This window comes from Macaca nemestrina, chromosome 14, assembly GCF_043159975.1.
Source record: "Macaca nemestrina isolate mMacNem1 chromosome 14, mMacNem.hap1, whole genome shotgun sequence".
NCBI classification, from domain to species: domain Eukaryota; kingdom Metazoa; phylum Chordata; class Mammalia; order Primates; family Cercopithecidae; genus Macaca; species Macaca nemestrina.
Genome location: NC_092138.1, coordinates 64,362,711 through 64,382,746, shown reverse-complemented (window position 1 = coordinate 64,382,746; position 20,036 = coordinate 64,362,711). Strand labels below are relative to the sequence as shown.

The 20,036-nt window shown below is 51.2% G+C and overlaps 1 protein-coding gene across 8 annotated transcripts; it reads left to right on the top strand.

Moving 5' to 3' along the window:
- The first annotated feature begins 7,511 nt into the window (after window positions 1-7,511).
- Window positions 7,512-19,799, top strand: ATOSB (atos homolog B). Of its 8 annotated transcripts, XM_011748127.3 has the most exons (10): window positions 7,950-8,097; window positions 15,164-15,307; window positions 15,538-16,195; window positions 16,310-16,497; window positions 16,983-17,041; window positions 17,231-17,336; window positions 17,464-17,622; window positions 17,864-17,932; window positions 18,016-18,191; window positions 18,548-19,799. In XM_011748127.3, exons 3-10 carry the CDS (start codon window positions 15,604-15,606, stop codon window positions 18,699-18,701), a joined length of 1,503 nt encoding a protein of 500 aa, XP_011746429.2. In that variant the 5' UTR covers window positions 7,950-8,097; window positions 15,164-15,307; window positions 15,538-15,603; the 3' UTR covers window positions 18,702-19,799. The 8 variants fall into 8 exon arrangements, with proteins under 8 accessions (XP_011746423.2, XP_011746424.2, XP_011746429.2 ...); XM_011748121.3 differs by lacking the exon at window positions 7,950-8,097 and adding an exon at window positions 7,512-7,639 and having other exon boundaries at window positions 15,538-16,497; XM_011748122.3 differs by lacking the exon at window positions 7,950-8,097 and adding an exon at window positions 7,880-7,943 and having other exon boundaries at window positions 15,538-16,497.
- The last annotated feature ends 237 nt before the right edge of the window (window positions 19,800-20,036 follow it).

Here is a 20,036-nt window from a genome sequence, read left to right as displayed (position 1 = left end):
AGCTCTGCAAGCAACTGTTATCACCAAAAGGCAAATTGTCTTAAGCAAGCTTATTTTCCTTGGACACATTTTTTTGGCTGCTACAATCAATAATGTATTTGGGGCTGGGGTACCAACAAACATTAAGATGGGATTCTTCAATTGCTCAAATCATTCTGGATGCTACACTGGTGTTCACTGGGGTTTGGAATGAACAGATACAAAGGGTATGCTTGTACTTTGCAGCCTGGTGCCTGTAGGCTAGTGGCCTGTAATTCCAAATCATGGGAGGGTGCAACAGGGCAGGTATCAGGTGTTCTCATGCCTTTTGCAGCCTCTCCTGAGGCAAAATTGAGGCCTCTCCTTAGTGACATACATTTATAATTCTGCTCCATTTGAAATACAGCCTCCCAAGTAGATGGGACTACAAGGCAGGCAACTATGCAGCTAATTTTTAAAATTTTTTATAGAGACGAGGTCTCACTATATTGCCCAAGCTGGTCTCAAACTCCTGGGTTCAGGTGACCCTCCCACTTCAGCCTCCCAAAGTGCTAGGATTACAGGCATGAACCACCCTGCCCAGCAAAAGTGACCCTTTTTGATATGCAAATATAACTCCTAGAAGAGATGTGTGTGGAGAAATTACTTGGTGTGACTAAGTACTGGGAATAGAGAGATGTGGGTGAGAATAATAAGAAAAGGGGTAAAAAATATTAAAACTGCCTTTGCAAAATTATGATATACATTGAAAGAGATCGAACTTAACCAACTCCATCTTGCTTCTAACCTCCAAGCCGTCCTTGTTCATTCCTGGGTGTAGGCTGAATTACCTTTGAGAAAAACTTAGTCTATAGTTTAAAACAAAGACGATAACAGCCCTTTCCCAAAGCAGACCTCCTTCTTGCCTGGGGACTAGATTGCCTCTGTAGGACTAACATTAGCCACAAGATTAGAAATTATGGTTTAGGAGTCATGCGGCTGGAGGTTAAAAGATTCTGACACCCCCTAAACTGCTCCTAAGATCAGTGCTTGAGATATTTTGCAGACCCTGCACTTGATGGATCAGCTGGCACCACCCAGATGGATAAACTGGCTCATCTGATCTTGTGGCCCCACCCAGGAACTGACTCAGTGCAAGAAGACAGCTTTGACTCCCTGTGATTTCATCCCTGACCAGTTAGCACTCCCGGCTCACTGGCTTCCCCCACCCACCAAGTTATCCTTAAAACTCTGCTCCCAGAACGTTGGGGAGACTGATTTGAATAATAATAAAACTCCAGTCTCCCACACAGCTGGCTCTGTGTGAATTACTCTTTCTCTATTGCAGTTCCCCTGTTTTGAGAAATCCACTCTGTCTAGGCAGCGAGCAAGGTGAACCTCTTGGGCAGTTATAATATTATGGGATGGCTGAAGGACTTTTTGAAATATTTAAAGAGGCTGGGCGCCATGGCTCATGCCTATAATCCCAGCACCTTGGGAGGCCAAGGCAGGCGGATCATGAGGTCAGGAGTTCGAGACCAACCTGGCTAACATGGTGAAACCCTGTCTCTATTAAAAATACAAAAAGTAGGTGGGCGTGGTGGCAGGCACCTGTAATCCCAGCTACTTGGGAGGCGGAGGCAGAAGAATTGCTTGAACCCAGGAGCCGGAGGTTGCAGTGAACCTAGATCATGCCACTGTACTCCAGCCTGGGTGACAGAGTGAGACTGTCTCGGAAAACAAACAAACAAACAAACAAATAAAAAATATTCAAAAAATGGCCGAGTGCAATGGCTTACGCCTGTAATCCTAGCACTTTGAGAGGTCGAGGTGGGCAGATCACTTGAGGTCAGGAGTTCGAGACCAGCCTGGCCAACATGGCAAAACCCCATCTCTGCTAAAAATACAAAAAATTAGCCAGGTGTGGTGGTGTGCACCTGTAATCCCATCTACTCGGAAGGCTGAGGCAGGAGAATCACTTGAACCCAGAAGGCGGAGGTTGCAGCAAGCTGGACTGCACTCCAACCTAGGCACTCCAACCTAGGCAACAGAGCATGACTCTGTCTCAAAAGAAAAATGTGTTTTTTATATATATATACACACACACATATTTAAAGAACATTGCTGTCCAAATATTCAATTTTGAGTTGTTTATATAGGTATATTTTTTCCTTATATTACCCCCAAATATTCGGTAATGCCCGCTACTCATACAGATGCCTTCCATAAGAAGTTTGGGGAGGATAGGAAATAAAGAAATAATTCTATTTCTAGGTTAGAGAGAGAGAAAAAAGAAAGAGGCCAGGTGTAGTGGCTCACACCTGTCATCTCAGCATTTGGGTAGGCAGAGGCAAGAGCATCATTTGTGGCCAGGAGTTCAAGACCAGCTTAGCCAATATAGTGAGACCTCATTTATACAAAAAAACAGAAAAACTTAGCAGGGCATGATGGTACATGTCTGTTATCCCACCTAGTTGGGAGGTGGTGGTGGGAAGATCACTTGAGCCCAGGAATTCAAGGCTGTGGTGAGCCATGATTGTGCCACTGCACTCCAGCCTAGGTGACAGAGCAAGACCCTGACTCAAAAAATCAAAAAGAAAGAGAGAAAGAACAGCTGCACGGGGTGAAACCAGTGAGTCATAAATTCAGCAAGGGCCAGCAAGAATGGTCAACAGTCAAGAGGAATCAAGCTCCTTCTCAATCCTAGAATTCACAAAAGGATCTATGATGACACTGGACTTCCCATTTAATGTGAGGTAAAACATATGCAATTTTATTTAATCTCAAAAAGAAAGGGTGACCCCAACTGACATTTTAGTTACAATATGTGAAAATAAGTAATTCAAAATCTAAGTGTCTCACACATCCGTGTGAAGAGACCACCAAACAGGCTTTGTGTGAGTAACAAGGCTGTTTATTTCACCTGGGTGCAGGCGGGCTGAGTCCGAAAGAAAAAAGAGTCAGCAAAGGGTGGTGGGATTATCATTAGTTCTTTTTTTTTTTTTTTTTTTTTTTTTTGAGACGGAGTCTGGCTCTGTTGCCCAGGCTGGAGTGCAATGGCACGATCTCAGCTCACTGCAAGCTCCGCCTCCCGGGTTTACGCCATTCTCCTGCCTCAGCCTCCCGAGTAGCTGGGACTACAGGCGCCCGCCACCTTGCCCGGCTAGTTTTTTGTATTTTTTAGTAGAGACGGGGTTTCACCGGGTTAGCCAGGATGGTCTCGATCTTCTGACCTCGTGATCCGCCCGTCTCGGCCTCCCAAAGTGCTGGGATTACAGGCTTGAGCCACCGCGCCCAGCCTATCATTAGTTTTTATAGATTTTGGGATAGGCGGTGGAGTTAGGAGCAAGGTTTTGCGGGCAGAGGGTGGATCTCACAGAGTACATTCTTAAGGGTGGGGGAGATTACAAAGAACCTTCTTAAGGGTGGGGGAGATTACAAAGTACATAGATCAATTAGGGTGGGGCAGAAACAAATTACAATGGTGGAATGTCATCAGTTAAGGTTATTTTCACTTCTTTGTGGATCTTCAGTTGCTTCAGGCAATCTGGATGTATAAATGCAGGTCACAGGGGATATGATGGCTTAGCTTGGGCTCAGAGGCCTAACAGTAACAATCTCTTTGGAAAACATATTGGCAATATCTACTGAAGCTAAACATACACATGACTAGGAGTTCAGCAATTCAATTCCCAGGTATATACCCAGTAGAAATACATGTACATCAATCAGAGTTGTTGGTTTTTGTTTGTTTTTGTTTTGTTTTGTTTTTGAGACGAAGTCTCGCTCTTGTCCACCAGGCTGGAGTGCGATGGTGCGATTTCGGCTCACTGCAACCTCTGCCTCCTGGGTTCAAGCAATTCTCCTGCCTTGGCCCCGCCTCCCAGAGTAGCTGGGATTACAGGCGCCTGTCACCACACCCGGCTAATTTTTGTATTTATTTCAGTAGAGGTGGGGTTTCACCATGTTGACCAGGCTGGTCTAGAACTACTGACCTCCGGTGATCCACCCACCTCGGCCTCCCAAAGTGCTGGGATTATAGGCGTGAGCCACCGTGCCTGGCCTAGTTTTCTTTTTTAATAGGAAAAATAAATACCATTTTGGGATAGTGGTCAACTCTGGGAACAAAAGGGAATGAGATTAGGGAGGAGTATGTAAGGGCTATAACTATTTGAAATACTAATTTCTTTAACAGAGAACTTGAAGCAAATGTAAAATATTAAGATTTGCTCGCCGGGCGCGGTGGCTCACGCCTGTAATCCCAGCACTTTGGGAGGCCGAGGCGGACGGATCACAAGGTCAGGAGATCGAGACCACAGTGAAACCCCGTCTCTATTAAAAATACAAAAAATTAGCCGGGCACGGTGGCGGGTCCTGTAGTCCCAGCTGCTCAGGAGGCTGAGGCAGGAGAATGGCGTGAACCCGAGAAGCGGAGCTTGCAGCGAGCCAAGATCGTGCCACTGCACTCCAGCCTGGGCTACAGAGCGAGACTCCGTCTCAAAAAAAAAAAAAAAAAAAAAAAAAAAAGATTTGCTAAAGCTATGTGATAAAAGTGTGGTTTTTCTGTTTTTTTTTTTTTTTTTTTTTTTTTTTTTTGGAAACAGGGTCTCGCTCTGTTACCCAGGCTGGAGTGCAGTGGAGCAATCTCGGTTCACAGCAATTTCTGCCTCCCAGGCTTAACCAATTCTCGCACCTCAGCCTCCCGAGTAGCTGGGACTACAGGGATGTATCACGACACCCAGCTAATTTTTGTCTTTTTAGTAGAGATGGGGTTTCACCATGTTGGCCAGGCTGGTCTCAAACTCCTGACCACAAGTGATCCACCTGCCAGATGGATATTTGTTATGATATTCTTTAGAGCTTCCTGTATGCCTCAAGTATTTCATAAAGAAGTTCTAAAAATCTTGTAGAAAAATAAAGACTCAGGCTGCCTAGGTACCACTGTTGTTGTTTTTTTTTTTAAACTGCAATATGAGGCCAGGTGCTCTGGCTCACGCTTGTAGCCAAAAAAACAAAAAACAAACAAAAAAAACGCCGGGCACAGTGGCTCATGCCTGTAATCCCAACAGTTTGGGAGGCCGAGGCGGGTGGGTCACAAGGTCAGAATATCAAGACCATCCTGGGCAACATGGTGAAACCCTGTCTCTACTAAAAATACAAAAATTAGCTAGGCATGGTGGCATGAGCCTGTAGTCCCATCTATTCAGGAGAATTGCTTGAACTCAGGAGGCAGAAGTTGCAGTGAGCCGAGATAGCACCACTGCACTCCAGCCTGGGCAAAAGAGCAAGACTCTGTCTCAAAGTAAAACAAAACAAAACAAAAACTGTTAAGGTCATCAAAAACAAGGAAGTTTGAGAAACTGTCACAGCCAAGAGGAGCCAAAGGAGACATAATGTCTAAATGTAATGTGCCAGCTTGAATCAGATCTTGGAACAGAAAAAGGACATAAGGGAAAAACTAAGAAAATCAGAATAGGCTGGGCGCAGTGGCTCATGCCTCTAATTCCAGCATTTTGAGAGGCTGAGGCGGGCAGATCACCTGAGGTCGGGAGTTCGAGACCAGCCTGACCAACAACGAGAAACCTCATCTCTACTAAAAATACAAAATTAGCCAGGGGTGATGGCACATGCCTGTAATCCCAGCTACTCAGGAGGCTGAGGCAGGAGAATCTCTTGCAACCAGAAGGCAGCGGTTGCAGTGAGCCGAGATCACACCACTGCACTCCAGCCTGGGTGAAAGAGCGACAACTCCGTCTCAAAAAAACAAAAGGAAAATCAGAATAAAGTGTGGATTTTAGTTATTGTTAATGTATCAATATTGGCTCATTAATTGTAATAAATGAACCATATAAGGAAACATGTTAATAATAGGAGAAACTAGGTATAGTGTACATCTGAAAACTCTCTGCACTATTTTTACAAGTTTTCTGTAAATCTAAAATTGTTCTACAATTAATTTTTTTAAAGTCAAGTAATTTACCCAAATCTATACAGCTAGTAAATACTCAAAGGTATGAGACAAACTCATAAGTTGAACCCATAAGTTGAAGTTTGAAGTTTAAGTTGAAGAAGTTTAGATGACTTCAAACTCTGTGCTTTTCCCACTACACAAAACCTTTCTTAGTTTACCCTTCTGGGATTATGTAGGCATTTGTATCACTGTCTAAACAATACGTTCCTTATGGGCAGAGAAAATACTTTGTTCTTTCTTTTTTTTGCGCCTTCCACACCATTGACGTTGAGTAAACCAGTTTAAGTTAACTACTGGCATAAAGTCACAGAGCCTTGAGAATCTTTGTCCACCAGGCTGGAGTGCGATGGTGCGATCTCAGCTCACTGCAGCCTCTGCCTCCTGGATTCAAGCGATTCTCCTGCCTTGGCACCCCCCCCTACCCCCGCCCCCGCCCCCGCCAGAGTAGCTGGGATTACAGGCGCCTGTAATTTGGCGGGTGCTGTGGCTCACGCCAGTAATCCCAGCACTTTGGGCACCGAGGAGGGTGGATCGCTTGAGATCAGGAGTTTGAGACCAGCCTGGCCAACATGGTGAAACCTGGCTCTACCAAAAATACGAAAATTATTCCAGCCTAGTGGCGCACGACTGTAATCCCAGCTACTCCGAAGGCTGAGGCAGGAAAATTGCTTGAACCCAGTAGGCGGAGGCTGCAGTGACCGAGATCGCACCACTGCACTCCAGTTTGGGCGAAAGAGCGAGACGCGGTCTCAAAACAAATAAAAAAGAATGTGACTTTTGGAGAACTTGATCAAATCAGACCCAAACGGTCTGCTCCTCAGAGAGGCCACAGATTGGCGCTGAGCTGGGCTCTCTCAGTTCTGCAAGTGTCCTGTACTGCCATCTACCGGTGTCTGGAAAGCGTCGCCCACCCTTATTGTATCTCATGGGGAGAGGCTGGAGAGAAGAGACTCAAGCGCCACTTAAATTGCAGAACATATGTAACTGTACTGCAGTTCATTCGACACCTGTACAAGGGAAAGGCCTCACTTTTCTCCAGCAATTGCAGGCCATCCTAACTCCATATTAACACTCATCTCGTAAAATTCACAGATCTCCTCGCTGACCTGCCTCAATAGGTACAGATCTGACTCCATACCAACACTCATCTCGTAAAATTCACAGATCTCCTCGCTGACGTGCCTCAATAGGTACAGATCTGACTCCTACTGTCCATCCCAGAACCCACACCCGCCTGCACAGCGTAGGCTTCAGAAACTGCTCAACCTCGCAAACCTGAACCCCATCGCCCAGATTCCCTTATTTTCACAGACCCCTGAGATTCCTTGCACTACCTTGCAAACCCTACGGACCTCCCCTATTAGTGCAAATGCACGCGCCAACCCAGACATCCCTACAAAGAGGCTCGAGTTTCGCAGGCAGCTCACACCGGCGCGAAAGCAGCGAGAGAGCCCCAACCCGGCTCAGAGCCCTCAGGCTTGTGGCTTTGGCCCTGGCTCCGGGTTCCCACCCTTCCCTGATCCGCTCCGCTCAGGCTAGCAGCCTGTCGACCGAAGCCCCGCCCCTCTAGACCTGTCATCACAGAAGCCGCACGTGGCCGGGGTGGGACCTCAGGCGACCTGCGGCCATCACTTTGTCTCCTCCGTCATCCATTGGGGCTGCCACCGCCAATCAGAGCCAGCGGATCCTGGTTGGATCGCGACCGCCCGGGTGAGGCGTGAGGGAGAAGGGGCGGAAGGAGGAGAGGCTCTGAGATGGGAGGGGGATCGTGGTGGAAGGGGGCCTGGCGCGACTTCTGCCAGGCTGGAATCCGAGGGGGCGGGTCCCGGTGAAAGGCGGAGAGACCAAGAGAAGGCGGGGATCGCGGGTGGGGCCTGGGAAAAGCTGAGGATCCTGGGGAAATGCAAAGAAAACGCGAAAGAGGCGCGGGGACAGAAGGGGGCGGGGCCCGGGCTACAGGGGAGGAGCTCGAGAAATTAAACGAGGAAAGGGACAAGTCCGGAGAAGGTGGAAGGTGGGACAAGGGAGACGGTGGGCCTGGGCGTTGCGGGGGCGGGGCTCGAACCGAAGGGGCGAGGTTTGCAGGCCGAGACTACAGATAGGACTGCTCAGTAACTGTCCCAACCACTACCACCTACCCGAGTGCAACGGGATCCACGGAACTACAGGTGTGGGGCGGGGTGAGCGTGGAAGAAGGGACGCGGATGGGGGTGCGCTTTGCAGACAATCTGGAGACTGCTGTATGTTGAGGGAAGACACGGAGTCGGGGGAGCAGTTGGGGACTCAATGTGTGGGCAACAAGGTGCATTCTCTAGGGGCCTCTATGGAGGAAGGGCAGGAGCGCTTTGTTGTGGGTGGGGGGGTGTTGCGAGGTACACCGTGAGGGGGCTGTGTCGCTGTCTGATGTGGGGGGTTGGAGGAGGTACATGAGGGGGAGGGGACTTGGAGGCGCTTTGACGGAAGGGGGACTGTTTAATGGAGAAGGGCTGGTGGTCCAGAGTGTAGCGGTGTCGGAGGGTCTGTGGGCACTATCTAGGGGAAGGGGTTGTAGGCCCCAGTTGAGGCGGGAGAACAGAACCCCCAGTACTTTGAGAAAGTAACAGTTTAGGGCATTGTAGTAACTCCAGGAAGATATTGTGTTCTGGGTTCTAGGAGCAAGGGTGATGGAGTTAGTTGGGTGAAGAGGCCAATCTGTTGCACTCCTGTCTGCTCAGTTTTTAACTTCACCTCCTGGCCTGAGCACTCAGAGAGGAGTCGGACCCTGCTTGTCACCAGGGCTTGTGTGACTGTCTCCTCAGTCTCTTTTGGATCTGTCCAGCTGAGACTGGGGTTTCTTCCCCTAGCTGATGTCCTGGGGGACCCTTCCCCCACTGGGTTCCTGTCAACCCCCCATCCTAGTTCCTGTTCCTCCCAGAGCCAGCCTTGTCTCTGTCTCCCCCTCCCCCTCCCTGCCCTGCCCTTACGCTCTGGGTGTGCTCATTTCCCACTTCCTTCCTTGCCCCAGGGCCTGGCCTGGCCCTTGCCCATGTAGGAGCCATGCCCTGCCTGGGACTTTGTGCTCAATGACCAGAGACCATGGTAACCAGCAGCAGGGCTCAGACCCCACTCCCACCACTACCACCCAGGTCTCTCGCATAGACCCCCAAGTGACTGGTAGCCACATTTAACCACTTGACACAAACTGATTTTCCCCACCCTTGTCCTTCCCCTGGGTGGGGAACCCTAGGGCTTCTGTGGGAGGGGGGAAGTGGTGAGGAGTATTGAGGATCTTCCGTCTGTTTTGAGAGGTGGGCTATGACTGTAAGCTGAACCCAGTAAGGGTTGTGAGGTTCCAGCCTCAGGGAAGGAAAAGGGAGTAGCTCCCCACACTCCAGGCTTGGAAGCACTATCAGAACCGAGACTAGGACCTAGTTCTCTTGAGGGCTCCTCTGCTTCCCTGAGGGGATTTGATGGAGTGCTAGAGTTCCTTTTGCCCCTAGGCTGGCTGGGAGAGGGTGGGAAAGGCTTGAGTTCCACACAGTGGCTGAATGAGTGTGACAGTGTTGCTAAAAGGGGCCCCAAGCCAGCCTCCTCACACAACCACCCAGGAGCTGAGAGACTGGCTGGGGAGGGGGGGATTGTGCTGAGGACAGACAAAGCCCTGGGGTAGGGTGGGGTAAAAAAGGGCAGGCTGAAGCCTTTTGAGGAGGAGCCGATTGCTATGGCAACACTGCTTCCCAGACAGTCTCTCAGAGAGGGCGGGCCTAGGGCAGACTCTCTCTAGCTTCCTCAGGACTGGGGAGGTTTGTGTGAGTGGGTGGGGCATGAAGAGAAAGGGCATCAGTTTGCTGTGCTGAGACTGGAGGATATAGCCTTTCTGCTTTGGTACAAGGCAGCAGGGCGTTCGAATGCCTGGAGCTATCCTCTGATATGGATATGAGTGAACAACAGTCATTAGAATTATAGAGCTGCAGAGGCCCTCAGCAGTCATTGTTTATACAAACCCCTTATTTTACAGTTTTGGAAATTTATGGCTAAAGAGACTGTGATTCCCCAGATGTCACAGTGAAAGGGCAGAAGATAGGATCCAGATCGCCTGATTGCTGTTCACTCAGCCCAGGGCCTGTTGTTTTCTTCAGTCAATGTTTATTGAACATTGCCAGGGACTCACGTTGGCTCTGTGAATATGAGCACAAATGAAACAAAGTTGCTGCTCTCATGGAGCTTCCATTCTAATAAGGGGAGAAATAAATTATATAGGGGGAGGGAGAAGTCAGGTAGTGATAACTGCTATTAAAAAAAAAAAAAAAAGCATGGTAAATTTAGGGCAGGAAGGTAAGGCCTCTTTTTTTTTTTTTTTTGAGAGACAGTCTCAGTCTGTCGCCCAGGCTGGAGTACAGTGGCATGATCTCAGCTCACTGCAACCTCCGCCTCCTGGGTTCAAGCGATTCTCCTGCCTCAGCCTCCTGAGTAGCTGGGATTACAGTTGCGCGCCACCACACCCAGCTAATTTTTGTATTTTTAGTAGACATGGGGTTTCACCATGTTAGTCAGGCTGGTCTCGAACTCCTGACTTTGTGATCTACCCACCTTGGCCTCCCAAAGTGCTGGGATTACAGGCATGAGCCACCGTGCCCAGTAGTAAGGCCTCTTGGTTGTACCCTGCTGCTTTCCCAGGGTATATTGAGGCCTGGAACATCTTTGATCCTTCACCCTGAACTATTGTCCTCTGACCTTTGTAGGTAACTAAGGCCTGGCCTATGGTAGTGGCAGAAAGATAGGATAAGGTGGGGTTGCTAAGGGATATTTTTTTTCCTAGTGTTCTATGTCTCTGTTTTCCTAGTAAGTTTTTATTAAGGCAAGTAGGCTCTTACATTGATACACTGTAATTTTGACAAGGGCATTGAAAATTTCCTTAATCCTGTTCCTTACACTAGGGAACCAGCAAAGAAGTCAGTCCTCTTGAAAAAGGTGGTCTAGGGTGAGGTAAAGAGAAGGGAGCTTAGAGGGACTGTTACTTGCTTGTGTCTCCTAAGTCTAGGAATGAGGGACTAGGGGGAAGAGGAAGGAGCCTCTTTTTACCATCTAGTGATAGAATCTCAGGACCCTGGGGGGTCCACAACACAGGCAAGGCAGAAACAAGGACCTTGGGCTCTCTGTAGCCTCTGAACTGCAGAAGAATGGACTTTCCCTCTTTGGCTCTGATGTTTGCCTCCTACTTCTGTGAAGGACCGGGAGAAAAAGCTTCCTAAGACCCAAATTGTCTGACTTGCTGACAAGTGCAGAGGGCAGGGGAGACAGGACTATTGATTTTCTTAGGTTGCCTCTAGAGTACCCTCTAGAAAGTGTCTTTGAATGCTCAATCCTTGCAAAGCTTTCCATCCTGGTCATTTAAAGAGTAGGAGGACAAGGGTTAGGAATGCTGGTTCTGCTGCCATTTGATTTGACTGGGTCTGAACTGGGCTGGGGCCCAGTGACTCAGTGGGAGGGTGGATAGTTTTGAGGGAGCTGTGAGTCATGGGGTTAAGCTCCATCACAAAAGTTGGGCTCATTTCCCACATTCTGGGCAGAAGCCCTCCTATCCCACTTCCCTGTGTGCTCTGTCTCTTTGAACATGGGCCTGTGAGTAGAAAGAGTGCTAGCAGAAGGGATGGGGCAGCCTGATCTCAGAAAGGGAGTTTACAGGCACAAAGAATAATGTCCCTGAAATTAAAATGTATCCCTATCTTAGGAATCCGGGGGCTCCTCTAAAGAAGGCAAAAGAACATCAATTTAAGAGTAAGAGTGGGAAAAATACCACTTCTTAGCATGGAAGGAGATAGGGTCCCACCTCAGGCCTTTTTCTTCTCTGGCATGAAGGAAGCTTCCTGGGCTTCACTAGTTCTCCAGCTCTTAAGCTCTGGTTTGGAAGGTGGGGAAAGACAAATGGGAGTGAGGATATTTGGGGTCTGAGGTCTGGTATAGACAGCAGGCAGACTTTGAGGGTTGTCAAACTGTGTCTTTAAAGCCCTCGGGCTTCCTATTAATCGGCCTGGAAGGAGGAAGGGCGGGGGAGTAGGGTGGAGCGGTGAGATGTGGGAGGCCTACGCCTTTGAAAGGGTTAAATGGCAGGGCAGGGTGTTGCTTTGGACTCCAGCAGCTGACGGGTTAAAGAGACAGGCGGAGCGACCTTGGGTAGGCCTACCCCCTTGTGGACCAATAGGCGTATGCCTCTTGGAGGGGGCGTGCCTCGCACTTGAGGTCGCGAGGAGGCTGGCTTCCTATAGACCAATGAGCATGGTCGCTTTCCAGGGAGGGCGTAGCCTAAGGGGGGCGTGGCGGCCGTGGCTGCCGCGGCGCGGGTGGTGGGGCGCTGGGCGGGGCGGGCGGCCCCATCAGCTGGTAGGAAATGGCCTGTGAGTCAGAGGGGCAGCGGAGTCGGCGGCGCGGAGCCGGGGCGGCCCCGGGGAGGGACTGTCGCAGGGAGGGGCGCGGCAGCGGCTGGGGGTCTGCGGGCGCCAGGGCCCGCTAGTGTTGCACACGAAGCTGAGCAGCGAAGCGCCTAGCAGAGCAGGGCTCAGCCTGAGCCACCCTTTGTCTGGGTTGGGGGCCCGTGGAAGGGAGGACCGGGGATCCAAGGGGAGGGACCGGGACGGGACGGAAGGGCCCGGAGCAGCGGCCACCTCAGCGGAGCCGATTTGGGAGCGGGGTGAGTGTGCCAGAGGGAAAGAGCAAATCTCCGAAGCTCCAGTACAGTATGGGGCCTGTCCCAGGCTGTGGGGAGGAGAGGAGTGAGAAAGGACCTGGGAGGCTGCGCAGGGGGTAAGGGATCGTCCAGAACAAGGAGTCCAAGAGTCAGGTGAGTCTGCCCGGCTTAGTTTAGAGAAGCTGCTAAGGTCTCCTCCCTCCCCTCTGAGGGTAGAGGGCTCTAGGCTGGGGGCCGAGGGGTTGCTAAGAGAATAGGTCGACCTTCCTACCCACAGTGGTGGCCCGTGGGAACAGCCCCCCTAGCTTGTGTGGATGTATGTAGGGACAAAATAGCAGCTGGCAGCAGTTCTCTCCGCACAGGATGAGGGTGGAAAGCACATGGATAGGAATTCTTCCTGTCACTCTCCTTGATCATAGCATGGTAGAAATTGAAATCTTTAATACTGAAGGGAAGGGGAGAATGAGCCTCGAAGTTGATACCTATACCAATATCCACCTCACCCACCTCCCAGGCCTCAAAAGTGTCTGAAGGTACAGACGTATTCTGGGACTTGTTGTTTTTGCTGGCCTTGCTCCCTTGGCATGTTGGGAGCTGTAGTCCTTGCCAGCCACAGCCTGGCACAGCTGTTTGATGCCAGTTGCTGCCCACCCCCTGCACAAAGAGTGAGGTTTGGCTTAGTCTGCCCTGCCCCCCTCCCCTGCAGTCTTGCCCCATGAGTCAGCTTGAAGCCATGGTCTAGAGCCAGACTGGCTGGGTGGCAGGGGAGTGAATCTTAGAGCGTCTTGTTGACAGGGTGGGAACTGAGAGAGCTCTGGGGTTAATGAGCAGATGCCAGGTATGCTGGGGTCAAGTAGGGCATCATGTCATCCCCTGGCTTCCTCAGGGCAAGGGGTCAAGAGGGCAACTGGGATGACCTGGAAGTGGTGGTGCTAAGGAAAAGGCCCTTCCTGAATCTGTGTGACTTGGGTGGAGGAAAGAAGGGGTAGAAATTAGTGCAGGTTGTACCTTCTGACAAAGTTGGTTGCAGATAGGTTAGTGCAGGTTGCCATTGGTGTTCTGCGCTTTCCAGCCATCCCACCCACCACAGGGAACCAGGATTTTCTTGGGGATCCCAATTCTTAGGAGAATTTGGTGAAATGGGATAGTGGGGTACAATGATGGGAACTTGGTGTAGGAGAGCTTTTCAGTCCCTGGGTACAAATCTCTCCTTTCTGCCTGCCCTCCCCCCCTGCCCCCACCGCACCTCCACCTCTCTTCCTGATTCTCCCTTGTACAATTAATTCTCTATTTCTCTCATCTGGGAAATTTTTCTCTCCAGTGTCAGGACTGCTGCCCAGATTTCTGGGACTTACATTCTACTTTTTTTGAGCCCTGCTGTGTGCTTACCCCTGTACTTGGGGTTGGATGGAGGGGTGAGACACAGATCTGTCCTCAGGAACTCTATGATCAGTCTAGAAAATGCCTTACCCACAGGAGTGAGCAGAACTGTTATTGAGTTTATAGGAAGTAGTAACACTGCCATAGGTGAGGTCTCAGAGGAGGGAGAGATGCTTATGGTCTGGGGTAGACAGAGCAGACTTTCTGGAGGAGATGGCATTTGGCCTATCCAAGGACGAAGAGTCTTGGATAGGCATTCAAAGGGTACTCCTTGAAGGGGAAAGGGCTCTGTGAATGTCAGACAACACAGGCTAATGTGCAAAGGAGAAGGCGACCCTGGGGGCAGTTGGCTTTCAACTTGACATTCCCCTCACCCTAGTATGGGCTGGAATAGTTAGTGAAGACCATGTTATGCACCAGTGGTTTGGGGTTTCGGTGTTGGGTGTGTGAGCACTGGGGGAGGGGCGTGGAGAGGTACTCCCTAGTTGCTTCCAGCTGACTGACTGCTGAGGCCTTATCTCTAGTTTGCAGGGCCTTGCAGGAGGGCCCTGGAAAGTGCCTTCTGGCAGTGACCCATTCCCCTTCCCCCTCTTGTTTTTGGTCGGATTTGTTGCCTCTTGTTAAAGAGACAGGCTACTTGCTGGAGGTAATTTGGAGTTCAGGGCTGAAGGGCCAGCTTTGAACTGACTTGAGGTTTGTACCTCTGAGGACTGCTGATGGGGTGTAACTGTGTGTGAGACCTCTGCCCTTAGTGCCCTAGGATGGCACTTGTCTCTTTGGAGATAGACATATAAGAAGCAATTGTGCAATTTGGTGGCTTTGAGTACGACAGCTGAATTCCTCCCCTGGCCACCTCTTAGCTGGCATGGTCTTTTGGATCTTGGGGGTCTCTCATCCCTTCCTCCATGTAGGGCAGGAGTCCCCAAATGGTGGCCCTGACAAGTAGTTATTCTACATCAACTCACTTGTCACATCCTTATTATACTGAGCCAAGACCTGCCTCTCTGACTCCTTAGGTAGCCCAACTCTGCCATCTGGGCCCTGGACCCCAAACTTACCCTTTCTGTTCCTGAAGAGCCTCTCACATGGGAGAAGGATGTCCTGGGGTATACTATATTAGCCTATAATTGGTGATAGGCCTTACTGCTGGCTCCAGTGATCCTGGCTTATGTCTGTTCTTCCCTCCTCAGGGTCCTGCTGAGCTCAGGAGCTGCACGGAATGGTGGCAGTCACCTTGCCAGTGCAGCAGGCATGGATCAGACTGCAAGCTAGGGGCACAAGGCATCAGTTGGGAAGAGGGAACGCACAGCTAGGCTCGAGGCCTCTTCATCGGGGTAAGTACCAGGGAGAAGGTGGGGAAGAAGCCTGAGCTAAACCTGTCACCCTCTCAGGAGTTCTGAGAGTGGTCTCTATATTCCATTAGTCCATCCAGGGATTTGTACACATTCATCCCTGGGAACCCATCAAAGTCACCCCTTCAGGCAAGGAGAGGGTCTGAAACTCAGCTGGAAGGAAGAATACTCATTGATTCCCTGACCACCTTTTCTTCTCTTCTCTTACACAGATGTCCCCAGCCCAGGCCCAGCATAAAGGCCGTGTTGGGGGGCCCCCCTGACCCAAGGGGGGCTTCATGCGCCACGTGCAGGCGGAGCCGTCTCCATCCTCAGAGCCAGAGGCTGGCCCTTCACAGCCTCCAGTCAGGCAGGGGGCCCTCCAGGGTGGCCTGCTCATGGGCTACAGCCCAGCAGGGGGGGCGACATCCCCCGGGGTCTACCAGGTATCCATCTTTTCCCCTCCGGCTGGTACCTCTGAGCCTCACAGGGCCCTGAAACGACAAGCCCCACCCACTGAGGGTCCCCGGGAGCTGAAGAGAGGCCCTGGGCTGGGGGCCAGAGAGGGACTACCCCCTGAAGAACCATCTACTGTGGGGCTTTTGGGCCCAGAGGGACTGGGGCTGGGACTAGGTGTGGCCAGCCAGCATTTCTCCCACCGTGGCCTCTGTGTTGTGGAACAGAGAAGTAGTGTCACCTCATCTTGGACTTCAGGGACCTGGAGTCCCCCCTGCCCCCCATCAAATGCTTCCTGCAATACTTTGCACACCAGAGACTGGGCCTCCCCAGATCCAGGGGGACACGGGTCCCTGGGGGAGTCCCCAGGGCCAGCCCCTCCAGGCCAGCTGCACACACTTGACACTGATTTGCACAGTCTTGCACAAATAGGGGGTAAGAGCCCAGTGGCTGGGGTGGGCAATGGGGGTAGCCTCTGGCCTAGGGAGTCCCCTGGCACTGCCAATGGGCACAGTCCCGAGCACACACCCCCTGGCCCTGGACCTCCAGGCCCCTGCCCCACCAAGCGAAGGCTGCTTCCTGCTGGAGAAGCCCCAGATGTCAGCTCTGAGGAAGAGGGGCCAGCCCCCCGGAGGCGCCGGGGATCCCTGGGCCACCCTACTGCTGCCAACAGTTCTGATGCCAAAGCCACATCCTTCTGGAGCCACCTGCTGCCTGGGCCCAAAGAGCCTGTTTTGGTAAGCCAATAAAGGAGTTCATTTACTTTTTTTTTTTTTTTTTTTTTTGACATGGGGTCTCTCTCCATCATTGCTGGAGTGCAGTGGCACAATCTCAGCTCAATCTCAGCTCACTGCAACCTCCTTCTCCCAGGCTCAAGCAATCCTCCAACTTCAGCTTCTCGAATATTTGGGACCACAGGCACATGACATTGCACCCAGCTAATTTTTGGTATTTTTGGTAGAAATGGGGTTTCGCCATGTTGCCCAGGCTGGTCTCAAACTCCTGAGCTCAAGTGATCCACCCACCTCGGCCTTCCAAAGTACTGTGATTACAGGTGTGAGCCACTGCGCCTGTCCTTCATGTACTCTTACGTGGATATTTGTGTGGGTAAAGGTGGAGGCCCAGGGGGCGGGGTGTTCCTTTGAGAGTCTGTGATGAGCTTCTGCCCCAAAACATACGTGGCTTTCACCCTGTCTCTTTTCCCAATCATTCCTCTCCATAGGACCCAACAGACTGCAGTCCCATGGGGCGGAGGCTGAAAGGAGCCCGTCGCCTGAAGCTGTAAGTGACCGGCTTTTTGCTCTACCCTGTCCCTGAGAATGGGGACAGAAGTCTGTAATCTTTCCAGCATCGGAGTAGGGGACCCCAGGGCAGAAGCCCTAGATAGTGGCAAAGGGTGGAGTTCAAGGACATGAGCAGGAATCCCAGAATACCTCAAGCCAACCCCCTGTGTGTCCCTTCCTCTACCAGGAGCCCCCTTCGAAGCCTCCGGAAGGGGCCAGGCCTGCTGAGCCCCCCCAGTGCCTCCCCTGTTCCTACCCCTGCTGTCAGCCGTACCCTGCTGGGCAACTTTGAGGTAGCTCCCCTCAGGCTTTGTGATTGTGGGGGTCCTGGGAGAGGTGGGATGGTGGAACGTGGCTTGGGTGGATAAGGAAAAGAATTGGCATCTCTCTCATAATATGTTTTCCCTACCCTGATCCCAGGAATCATTGCTGCGAGGACGTTTCGCACCATCTGGCCACATTGAGGGCTTCACAGCAGAAATTGGAGCTAGTGGGTCATACTGCCCCCAGCATGTCACGCTGCCTGTCACTGTCACATTCTTTGATGTTTCTGAGCAAAATGCCCCGGCTCCCTTCCTGGTATGCCTTGACTCCAACTCCAAAGTCAGCCCATCAGGAGGATAAGGAATTGGGGCGGGGCTGGGGGCAAGAGGTATTTTTTACTTATTCCTCACCTAGGAGTGAGTCAGGGCCAGGTGAGGAGAACTCTAGTGTAGGGCAGGGGCAGGTTCAGGGTGAGAGACTGTGGAGAGGGACATGTATTTAGGGCTCAGAGTTTTCCTAGTCCCCACCTTGACTGATGGCTCCCTGGCCTTCCCAGGGCATCGTGGATCTGAACCCCCTGGGGAGGAAGGGTTACAGCGTGCCCAAGGTGGGCACCGTCCAAGTGGTGAGTTTGCCCTGAGGGAGTGGGAGTGGGGAGAGAGGAAAGCAGCCCTCAGGCTGTACCAACCTTGACTGTCCTGTCCCCAGACCTTATTTAACCCCAACCAGACTGTGGTAAAGATGTTCCTCGTGACCTTTGACTTCTCGGACATGCCTGCTGCCCACATGACCTTCCTTCGCCATCGCCTCTTTTTGGTGCCTGTGGGTGAGGAGGGAAATGCTAACCCCACCCACCGCCTCCTCTGCTACTTGCTGCACCTCAGGTGAGGAGAGGGCCCAGGGACGGCTGGGGAGGCCCAGGTATCCCTTCCCTGAAGAGGATCTCTCCTTGCTTCGATACTGTTTGGATTCTTGCTTGGTTTATTTTTAAATTTTTATGTATGTGTGTATGTGTGTGTGTGTGTGTGTGTATATATATATATATATATATATATATATATATATATATATATTTATTTATTTATTTTTAGAGACAGAGTCTTGCTATGTTGCTCAGGCTGGTCTCCAACTCCTGGGCTCAAGCAGTCCTCCCACCTGGACCTCCCAAAGCACTGGAATTACAGGCATGAGCTACTGCGACCAGCCTGGATTCTTAATTTGATAACATTGTCCTCCTCAGGTTCCGGAGCTCCCGCTCAGGCCGCTTAAGCCTGCATGGAGATATCCGCCTGCTTTTTTCCCGCCGGAGCCTGGAGCTGGACACAGGGCTCCCTTACGAACTGCAGGCTGTGACCGAGGCCCCTCATAATCCACGTTATTCACCTTTGCCCTGATTGCCAGCACTCTGAATCCATGCGGCCTAACGACCTGCCCATCCTGCTCCATCTTAGAGAACTTCTATGGAGAGACAGCAAGAGACCCTTCAGGCTTGAATTAAAGCCCTCACCATGCTCTTGCCCAAATGGATTATTTGGGTGTTTAAAGCTTCTGATCCTTACTACACCCTGCCCTACTCGGGTACTCCATGTGCCTGTCCCCTCCCTTGGGTTTCCCAGGCCAGCTTAGGTAGGGAGGAACCGGAGCTACCCTGAGGTTGTCCCAAGTTCCCAGGCAAGTTATGCCAGCGTTGCCTCCCCATCCTGGGCAGGGGCCACTTATTATTTTATTTATTTTTAATTTATAATTTATTCAAATTGGATTGCCTTGGTAACCTCCCACACCTGATAATTGGCATCACTCCCCCCCCTTCCCACTCTCAGATATTGCTCCAACCTCAAGAGTTGAAGAGGCTTACGCCGGGGGTAGGAGGAGAACTGCTCTCCCTCAGCTGAGGGAAGAGGGGCTATTCCAGAGGGACTGAGTCAGTAGCCAAAGACTCAGCTTCCCCTGCCCTTCCCCTAGTCCCTTCACTTCCCCTACCCTCTGACCTATCTCTGAAAGCCAAGTTAGGCGTTTGTGTGTGTACACGAGCTTGTCTTTGTGTGGTGTGTGTGTGTGAGAGAGTGTACATGTATGCACACACACAGGGGTTAACCACCCCTCACCTAGGGCTCCAGACTCCAGTTGTCCCTCTCCTCCTGCCTGTCTCCTTGCTTTGGGGTCCTGACTGAAGAAGGTGTCCGGGGGCAGAGTCAGGGCCAAGCACTGGGGTGCCTCCACTCACCTGGCCAGACTCTGACCCACCTACCTCAGCTGGGGTGAGGGGCACCCCTCAAACTCAGTCATGTGGTTCCAAACTACCCCATTCCCCACTCCAGACTCTGACCCAGCCTCAGTCCTGACTCCTGAGGCTGGGCTGAGGGGAACAAGCATTTGCTGAAACTTGAAAAAACAAAGCAAATCAGAAACAGGAAAAAATTGTACCTGGTACTTTTTTTTAGAAAAAAAAAAGATTAAAAAAGAAAGAATAAATTCTTGTTTGGAAACTTGAACTAAGCTCTACTTTTGTTGTTGTTGTTGTTGGGGAGAGGGTGCGAAGGGGGATAGAGGGCCTTCCTGGAGCTGGGACTCAGCCCTTTCTACCAGAGAGGAGGCAACAGGCCTGGGCCCATGAGGTCTTAGGCTAGTCCCTGCTGATTCCTGGGGCCTGGTCTTGCTCCTTTCGGAGGGGTTGGTGGGTAAAGTTGAGTCCTAGAAGCTGAATTCTGAATTGTAGATCAGGATTCTGA

Excerpts from the sequence above, each read along its gene's own strand:
- ATOSB (XM_011748121.3), top strand. The coding sequence starts at position 15,604 with ATGCGCCACGTGCAGGCGGAGCCGTCTCCATCCTCAGAGCCAGAGGCT. Across the intron at positions 17,623-17,863 it reads ATGCCCCGGCTCCCTTCCTG|GGCATCGTGGATCTGAACCC; the intron begins GTATGCCTTGAC and ends TGGCCTTCCCAG. Across the intron at positions 18,192-18,547 it reads TGCTACTTGCTGCACCTCAG|GTTCCGGAGCTCCCGCTCAG; the intron begins GTGAGGAGAGGG and ends TGTCCTCCTCAG.